Source organism: Argopecten irradians, chromosome 1 (genome assembly GCF_041381155.1).
Source record: "Argopecten irradians isolate NY chromosome 1, Ai_NY, whole genome shotgun sequence".
In the NCBI taxonomy this organism is placed as follows: domain Eukaryota; kingdom Metazoa; phylum Mollusca; class Bivalvia; order Pectinida; family Pectinidae; genus Argopecten; species Argopecten irradians.
The window spans coordinates 31,436,172-31,446,244 of NC_091134.1; the positions used below are offsets into that span (position 1 = coordinate 31,436,172).

General features: G+C 36.2%; 1 protein-coding gene across 1 annotated transcript; it reads left to right on the forward strand.

Moving 5' to 3' along the window:
• The first annotated feature begins 739 nt into the window (after positions 1-739).
• LOC138324033 (uncharacterized) lies at positions 740-7,870 on the forward strand. Its single transcript, XM_069269035.1, has 5 exons — positions 740-2,102; positions 3,003-3,135; positions 4,589-4,728; positions 4,991-5,165; positions 7,522-7,870. The coding sequence occupies exons 1-5, from the start codon at positions 1,161-1,163 to the stop codon at positions 7,779-7,781; spliced, it is 1,650 nt and encodes a 549-aa protein (XP_069125136.1). The 5' UTR covers positions 740-1,160; the 3' UTR covers positions 7,782-7,870.
• The last annotated feature ends 2,203 nt before the right edge of the window (positions 7,871-10,073 follow it).

The following is a 10,073-nucleotide window of genomic DNA, read 5'->3' on the forward strand; positions in this document are numbered from 1 at the left end:
TGGATTGTAACCAAATTTGGCCACAAACATCCTTGGGGGAAGGGAAACAGAACTTGTATAAAGTTTGGCTCTGACCCCCCGGGGGCAGGAGGTATTTTCCCCATATTTTACATGGGATTCCCCATCCATCCTAGATCTGCTTGGTAATTTTTCAGACTGAAATTAAATTAAAAAATCGGCCATCTTGGATTTTAACATTTAAAAAAATCACAATGTTGTTGCTCTTAACTGATAAACATTTTGTTATAACATTATGATGCAAAGTTGTTCAGAATTAAACAAGGAGTTGACTGTCCAAAGGTAAGGTCATTGGCCAAGGTTACTAAGTCAAAGGTCAAGGTCAAATTTATTTGAGTTAATTGTATGCTCTTAATGTAATGTTAGCTTGGAATCAGGATTCAAGTTAAATACTTGGAAGACTTTTTCCAAAGAATTATAATAATGTACCATCATCGGTTTCCCAATTAATGTTGACATTAATTATTTATTAGCAACATATAGCTAACACGGAAGAATTCGTTGTCAAAATACTACTTTTCCACTTAAGCACGTCAGACACATAGCGGGGCCCTTTCTGACGTGTCAGTGTTCTAGTTCCCTTTACATATAGAAAACTCACAAGGTCCTTTCAAACAAAATTGATTTAAATAAATCTGGGGTCCCTGGATGTTTTTATCCTGGTTAGTAGCTAGTTTGAATTTTGACCTTATTGCATTTCCATGAGATAGTTGAGATAAACTTTTTATCCTTTTTTTTTTTTAGGGAAAAGCAATACTAGTCTTCCTACTGATACCGGTACATCTTTGAGACAAACCAGGCTTTTATTTGGTAGATCAAGGAGACGGACAGAGACTAAGGCACGAGATAAGAAAAAGAGTTCAGCTCGATCCTGGACAGCAAGTTTTGTTTGCTTGTCGGACAAAGATGCAAGTACTGTTCCTAATGGACGCGAGAGAGTAGTTTTGCAGAGCAGTGGGCTAGGCTTCAAAAGGATTGTATTTTCAACAGATGACGATGAAAATGAGGTGAAACAGAAGCTGTCTGAATCATTCCCTAAGTTAATTGGGATTGGTGGTTTTGAACTTTTGAAGTGCTTAGCAAACAAAAGAAAATTGGAAGTGTTAGGCTGCACCTGGAACGTTCAAAATCTGAAGGCTGTGATGAGCCCACAGTCCAGGATTTTTATCAGACCAATACAAAAAAACCTAGAAACTGTGGATGTTTTGTCTGACAATGAAGGTACTCTATCATTCAACAGCAAGATAAAAGAAGAATGTCTCAAATGTGGCCAATTAATATGTGTAACAATGCTGAGGGCCCATATAGTAACCTGCTGTGATGAGGATTCTGATATGGAATTGCCAGACATTGAAATGCATTCAGTATACCAAGACATTTGGTCATCGAACAATGATTTGGATGTAGAGCTTATAGAGTCAAATACAAAGGGACAGGGATCCGGAGCTTCCAATGGTTCGAATGTAGCAGAACTTCACACAGAGACACCAAACTTGAATGATCAGTTATCAAACAGAAATGGACGGGAAGCTTCCAATGGTTCAAATGTAGCAGAACCTCACACAGAGAGACCAAACTTGAATGATCAGTTATCAAACAGAAATGGACGGGAAGCTTCCAATGGTTCAAATGTAGCAGAACCTCACACAGAGAGACCAAACTTGAATGATCAGTTATCAAACAGAAATGGACGGGAAGCTTCCAATGGTTCAAATGTAGCAGAACCTCACGCAGAGAGACCAAACTTGAATGATCAGTTATCAAACAGAAATGAAGCTTCAAAAGATCTTGATTTTCCTATACATGTATCTCCAAAATTATCAAAAGACATAGAAGATATAGTGGAAAATGTAGTGAAAGTTTGTTCACATTGGAGTAATCCCGTAGAAATACTGAAGTTTTTGCAAGCTAATACCATTGTTGGCCGAAAGCTGGAGGTTGAAGATGTTACGGAGACAATAGCTTCTGAAGGAGAAACCAACCATATTTGTGTTGATCGTGAAAACATCTTGGAAACAGCCTTTGATGAAATTCAGCAAATCAAAAATTTCAGAATAACTTTAGAGGTTGATTTTTATGGTGAGGTAAGTAAATAGTGATCAAATGCCATCTCTTTGCAATATCTTGAAGGCTAATTCTTTAAATCATAATGATATCCTTATTAAATGTGGTCAATAGGGATATGCTAGTTTTTAACCCACCATCTGATGATGGTGGGCTATTCAAATCGCTTCTTGTCCGTGGTCCGTCTGTCTGTCCTTCCGTTAACAATTCTTGTTAGAGCAGCAGCTATTTCTCGGAAAGTGCTGAAGGGATCTTTCGCAAATTACATATGTAGGTTCCCCTTGGGCCCTAGTTGTACGTGGGCATATTGCCTTTTGTGACTGATCGGGCAACTAGATGGATGACCGTTCGCCATCTTGAATTTTGATAGTTGAAGTTTGTTACAGCTATTTCTCAGACAGTACTGCAGGGATCTGTTTCAAATTCCATATGACATATGTGGGTTTCCATTGGGCCCTAGTTGTGCATGAGTATTTTGGGACCGATCGGTCAACCGTCTTGGATTTTTATAGTCGAAGTTTGAAAAGCAGAGAAAAGATCCATCTGACAATTGTCAGACATGCATAGATCAATCTGGGATCTCTTGTTAGTCCCCTGTCGGTGAAACAGAAGGGGACTTTAGTGTTTGTCTCCATCTAAGGTCTGTTTGTTTTTTTGGATGTTGGTTTCCATCAAACAATAACTTGAGAACAGATTGATGGATAATATTTTTTGAAACTTCAAACATTGGTACCTTTAATACAAGGTAATACAATCTTACCTGTTTCACTGGCAGGGGACAAAAACATCCCTTATAAAATTATAACAAAATATATTGCTGAACCCAATTTTGATCCAGCAAGCTATTATGATTACCTTATCTTCCAAAATTTAATTTGAGTCCTTATTTGCATCAATTAAAATTTCATGTTATTTTCCAGAGTGTATCCGACTTGGGTGGACCAAGAAAAGAATTTTTCCGTTTGGTATTGATGGCCATCAAAGAAAAATACTTTGACCATGATCTTAGGAGTGTGCTGAGTGAGGACTACCTTACAGTCGGAAAGATTCTTGGTAAGATCTTAAAAAAGTTCCATTGTAATCTACTGGGTATCTCTACAAAGTCACTCATCTAAAATCTAGTACAAAGTAGACCTTACTAATAATGCTGAACGTATTAACTTGTTCCTTGCAGTTTCTACTTTAAAACATATAACATTGTACATATGTAATTATCAACACCAATGTGGCTCACCTAGCTCATTAAGGCCTAATTTCATAGCTTAAAGCTTAAGATGCTCCACAGCCGACAGCATAAACAATTAACACTCATCATTTGAACAATAATTGGTGTTTTATCGTGTATACATATGCTTAATTAACACAAAAAATGATATGAAATAATTTAGTTTCCTTTCGGTGCATGCACAATCTACTCCATTCCATATAGGACATGGTGCCACAATTTTTTGGGATGCAATTAATTATTTTTTTTTAAAATATTTTTATCTTGAAGTAAAATTAGAAGCTCAAACTTTTCAATAGTGTTAATCATGTTTTTAGTTAGTAACTTTTGTTACTTGTAACTGATCTTGATAGAGGAAAAATACCATTTGTTATGGGTGGAGCATCTTTAATTGCCATATTTTGTGTACTGACTCTTAAGTACAATTCAATACATATACCCCAATAAAGATGATAGAAAGACAGAATTTTTTTCTCTTAAGTCTGACTGCTAAGGTATATCAGCATTCTAGGAGCTTCAATCAGATCGATATTAAGTGCTCCAGACAATTTTTGGAGCCTAATTGCATACGCACTTTTGAAGAAATGTGTACAACTCTGTGCGACCTAAAACTTAACACAGGTATTTAGATAAAAGTTATGTGGTTATTAGCGTAGCTCACCATTAGATGGTGGGATGGTGGGCTATTCAAATCGCCTTTCGTCTGTGGTCCTACGTCCTTCTGTCTTTTCGTTAACAATTCTCTTGTTACCGCTATTTCTCAGAAAGTACTTAAGAGATCTTTCTCAAATTTCATATGTAGGTTAGGACCCTAGTTCATAGTTGTGCATATTGCATTTTGAGACAGATCGGTCAACAAGATGGCAGACAGGTACACACGTAGCCATCTTGGATTTTGATTATTGAAGTTTGTTATTGCTTTATCTTGGAAAGTACTGAAGGGATCGTTTTCAATTTTCATATAGAGTATACATCTAGCTGTGTATGTAGTCAAAGATCTAAAAGCAGAGATCTAGAAAAGATCCCTTTTTTCCATTGTCGGACGTAAATCATTCTTTGGTAGGCACCAAGATCCATCTGGGATCTCCTGTTCCAAGTTATCTCTGATATTAGTACTTGAAATGTGTAATATATTGATTAAAAAAAAAGATATGGTAAAATTTTACATATTTCACTTTTTATGTATATCGTTTCACTTTGTCATCCTCTATTAATTTGCTTATATTTTTTTTAGCAAAAAACATTGTTCCTCTCGTAAATATATGTGTTTGAATATTTTAGGCCTCAGCATACTACAAAATGGTCCTCTTCCGACCTTCATTCGCCATGATGTTTTAAATGAACTTTTCTCCAATGACGAATCACAGTCCAGTTGCATCCAGAATTTGAGAATTGGGTTAGATGAGGTTGGAATTTATCAGGTAAAAAGAAAATGTGAAAATTTTAGAAGTCTTCAGCTCACCCAGTTTGGACCAGAGGAAACTTTAAGGTCACCTGAAATGAATTCTCAAGTAACATGTTCTAATCATTATCGCGTTTGTCAGTATTGTTGGTAAAGGCAGGTAGGACAATAATTGCTACCTATAGATATTTCCTGAAATATCCATGTGACATTAGGTGATATGTACAGGACTTCTGGGCCTGATGTTTGAAGCACTGAACTATACATTTTTGTTTTTGCAGATTGGTTCCCGTGTCCCATCTTTTGTCTTCCTGTTGAGGCCTTCCAATAAGAAACTAACAGTCAGAGCTCTGACTCACTATTTGAAACCTAACTTTTCAGAGACAGGTTCTAATGGTAGAGTCCAGGAGGGAGCAGTGTATGCGGCCTTCATGAGGTACATTCGTGAAGTTGCCAGTAAGTATATAATAAAATTGTTAGATTTAGAAATCAGATCATAGACATAGTGTTGATCGAGTTGAAATTCAAAAGTGTAATCTTCATAGCTATGTAAATATTGACTGTGGTTGACCCTTATAGGAGATTTAAGAAAAAATGACGACGAAGTTGCACAAAGGTACATCTGGGCAGTCAATGGTACAATTTTTTTTATTTTTATACACATAAACATGGTGGGAACACAGCCCCTTGTGCATGATATTTCTTCAACATTAAATCTGCATAAATATACTGTATTTTATCCCTATTAAGAGTGCTTAATATAATAAGGGTGCCCTCACATTTTTTGCTGAAAAAAATAAACTATTTGTCTTTGCTGGTGCTAATAAAATACTGTTTCAAATCAGTTAGATGCTTAACATATCTATATCATCTTGTATAAGAACTAAATGTATTGCATTGGACATTTTTTCCGAGCGTTTACGCATAGAAACAGCAAGATCGCCATGTTGAAAACAAAACATGTCACTTTAATGTTCCACAAGCGTGTGTGGATGAACTCTAACTGGCAACAACACGTTAACAATGTCTATACAGGTTTTTTATGAATACTTACTGTATATCTACGATAAAGGTTCCTAAATAACAGGAATGTTATCATTTCTAAGCATTTTATTGTCTGCTCTTGTCAGTATTTCCCATCTGCCACAAAAAGAAAGTAGCGATCGAAAGCACCATCTGCCATTTTGTGTATATGCATGGTAACAAACAGGCTAGCATGAAATTCCAAAATTCCATGAAATAGACACATTTTATCAGTGTTAAATACTTCTGGTGCTTACATTTCTTCATAATTATGTAATTTCAATACTTACTTGACTTAAAAACGTAAGTTGGTTAAAATAAGTTTAAGAAAAATACGAAAAAAAGCAAGATGACTATAGTCTGTTTCAGAAAAAAAAAATATCTAAAAATGGTCTCAAATAACAGCTCCCCCCTCAGCCAATTACCCATGTATTTGATACAAACTGGTTATGTTATTTGCTAGCCAACTGATGTCTTTTGTTCACGAAATAGGAACAGTAATTAAATTTAAGTCGAATCAAGCTGATTTTAGAACTCATCCCAAGATCTTTCCAATGTAAGTCTACATACAAAGTTTCATGAAGCTGAGTGCATACATATTTTACTCAATTTATCGTGTTCAGAAGGGCAATAACTCCGTTAATAACTGTCAAAACAAGCTGATTTTCGAGCTCGTCCGAGATCTTTCCAATGTTAGTCTACATACCCAGATTCATTAAGCTCGGTTCATATTTACCCTAGTTATCGTGCTAACAAGGTTCAATAATTATTATTGCAAAGGTCAATAAATCAGTAAGTTACAGTCAAATCAGGCCAGTTTTTTAACTCGTCCAATTTTAGTCTAAATACATAGTTTCATGAAGCTGAGTGCATATTTACTCAAGTTATAATGTTCACAATGTCCCAATAATAATTATTTGTGCAAAGGACAATAACTCTATGTTACAGTCGAATCAAGTTGATTTTCGAACTCGTCTGAGATTTTTCAATGTTAGTCTACATACAAAGCTTCATTAATATAAGCTTCGTGCATATTTACTCAAGTTATTGTGTTCACAAGGTCCAATAGTAATTATTAGTGCAAAGGGCAATAACTCCGTAAATTACTGGTGAATTAACCTAATTTTCAAACTTGTCCCAGATCTTTTCAATGGTAGTCTACATACAAAGTTTCATTAAGCTCGGTTTATATTTACTCAAATGATTGCGTTCACAAGGAAACGTTGATGGACGTCGCTCAGGTGACCTAATAAAAATGTAAATGTCAGTAACCTGTGAAACAATAATAATCCATTTTAAAATCTGAATTTACAAGTGTAGAAGTTTATACTTTAATTGTTAAACTTGGAATTATTGATTGTGTAGAGGGCATGTACGTAACTATTATTGATTTTTTCCGTCGCCATACTGTGTTTGTACCTTTGAGATTCCGGATGTAAACTTTCTATGAGGTCACGCCATCTTTTCTGAAATCTCCTATAGGGGCTGATGGGTGGGAGCAAAAAGGTCAATGAATTGGTCAAAATTTCAATCTAAGAGCATAATATTTCCTATTTTCAATAAGAGAGTTCAAGGATTTTAATGTTTTAAACACCGTAGATCCTGTATCAAAGTGCTGAATATCAAAAGGGACAATTAAAGGCAAATGCAGAAAAATATGTAGTGTTACATCATGTGGTCATTGATCATTGTTGGATACAAAAGTATATAGATACTGTAAACCATGTACATGTAATAATCATTTTATTTCACACCAAAAACTATTGAAAAGTGTTTTGATAATTTATAGGTGGAAGAAGAGGCACATTGACATTATCAAACATCTTGGAGTTTGTCACAGCATCCAGTGAAGAGCCAGCTGTTGGCTTTACTTTAAGCCCATCAATTGAATTTGTTGTTATAAGCACCAGTTTTATCCCAACTGCAAATACATGCAGTTGCTGTATGTACCTTCCACGACCAACATCAACATTGAAATTACCAGCAGATGACCAGCTTTTTGGTTTATATGACTTGGCTTTCCAAAACAAATATTTTGGAATACTGTAAAGTGTGTTTTCCTTTATATGTGACATGTGACTCACTTCGATCTGTTAAAGGAAGTTGTTGTGTAGAGACTACAACACATTTTGAATTTCTATACACAGTTCATGTTATCTATGTTCACTGAAATTTTGAAGTTTTTAGGTCATCTGACCCGAAGGGTCACGATGAACTATAGTCGTCATGTTTCGTCCGTCTTCGTGCGCCGTGATTTAACATTCACATTTTGAACTTCTCAAGTTCTACCAGTGCAATTTGGCTGAAACTTGCATGAAATGATCCTGACATGGTCCCAACAAAGTGTTGGTATTTTTCGAGTCAATCCGAAATCCAAGATCGTCGCCACAGCTGCCATCTTGAAAACACATTTTGAACTTCTTCTCAAGTTCTTCTGGTTCGATTTGGCTGAAACTTGCATGAAATGATCCTGACATGGTCCTGACAAAGTGTTGTTATTTTTCAGTCGATCTGAAATCCAAGATGGCCACCACAGCCGCCATCTTGAAAACACATTTGAACTCTTTTCAAGTTTTCTGGTTCGATTTGGCTGAAACTTGCATGAAATGATCCGGACATGGTCCTGACAAAGTGTTGTTATTTTTCGGGTCGATCTGAAATCCAAGATGGCCACCACAGCCGCCATCTTGAAAACACATTTTGAACTTCTTCTCAAGTTCTACCGGTGCGATTTGGCTGAAATTTGCATGAAATAGTCCTGACAAAGTGTTGTTATTTTTCGGGTCAATCCGAAATCCAAGATGCCCAACACAGTCGCCATCTTGAAAACAGATTTTGAACTTCTTCTAAAGTTCTTCTGGTGTTATGTGACTGAAATGATCCTGATATGATATTGACGAAGTGTTGTTACATCTCTGGTTGTGCCAAATCGAAGATGGCTACCGTGACACCATATCCTATTAATTTCATATATGAATATTGTCTAGTTAGTCCGATGACCGTTAAGGCCCTTGGGCCTTTTGATATAGTAATTATAGGGCCCTGCAAGATTTGGGTACACTATTGTAATTATACATGTAATCTTTTTGACAAGTCACTTGGCATCTCCTTATGTAAATACAATTGATACAATACAATACAATGTTATTTTATTTAAGTGTCACACATCTTAAAAATAATTACAGTACCATATAAAAATATCCATCGCACACAATTATTCAAAGCCGTATTTGGCTTATGAGACACTAAAATTAATAAAATTTATATACATGTACGATTGGTGGTATCATAATTTGCATACAGATAGTACCGTCCGCCTATGATTCATCACATATATTACTGCAAAATGAAATTTCTAACTTGTACTATGGTTCATCTGTATGTACTAGAACAATAATTAGCAATACTAAACCATGCAGCTTGTGTATTAAATCTGAACAGATATCATTAGGAAATTAAACCACAAGGAAATGAATTTCTCCCATACTTGACAGGGTTATCCCACGGTTGCTAGGGAAAAGACAGCTCACATGCACTAGATAGTGACGTCATCAATACATATGGCAACAATTATCACTCACAGCGAAGTTCATATCAACTGAAGTTTCACCATTTTTAGGTCATCTGACCGAAGGTCAGGATGACCTATTGTCATCGTGTTTCGTCGTCGTCGTGCGCCGTCCGCCGTGCATAAAACTATTTATACAAAAGCCTACTCCTCCTAAACCCTTGAGTGAATTACATCCATATTTGGTGTGAAACATCCTTGGGGAAGGACAATCATATTTTATATAAATGAGATAGGTCCGACCCCTAGGGGCAGAGGGGCGGGGCCCCAAAAGGGGAAATTTTCTTAATTTAAGCTTTTAAATCCTACTCCTCCTTTATCCTTGAATGGATTTCATCCATATTTGGTGTGAAACATCATTGGGGAAGGACAATCATATTTTATATAAATGAGCCTGGTCCGACCCCTAGGGGCTGAGGCCCCAAATGGGGAAATTTTCTTAATTTTAGCTTTAAAATCCTACTCCTCCTTCATCCTTGGATGAATTTCATCCATATTTGGTATGAAACATCATTAGGGACGGACAATCATATTTTATATAAATGAGTCTGGTCCGACCCCTAGGGGCTGAGGGGCGGGGCCCCAAAAGGGGAAATTTTCTTAATTTAAGCTTTTAAATCCTACTCCTCCTTTATCCTTGAATGGATTTCATCCATATTTGGTGTGAAACATCATTAGGGACGGACAATCATATTTTATATAAATGAGCCTGGTCCGACCCCTAGGGGCTGAGGGGCGGGGCCCCAAAAGGGGAAATTTTCTTAATTTAAGCT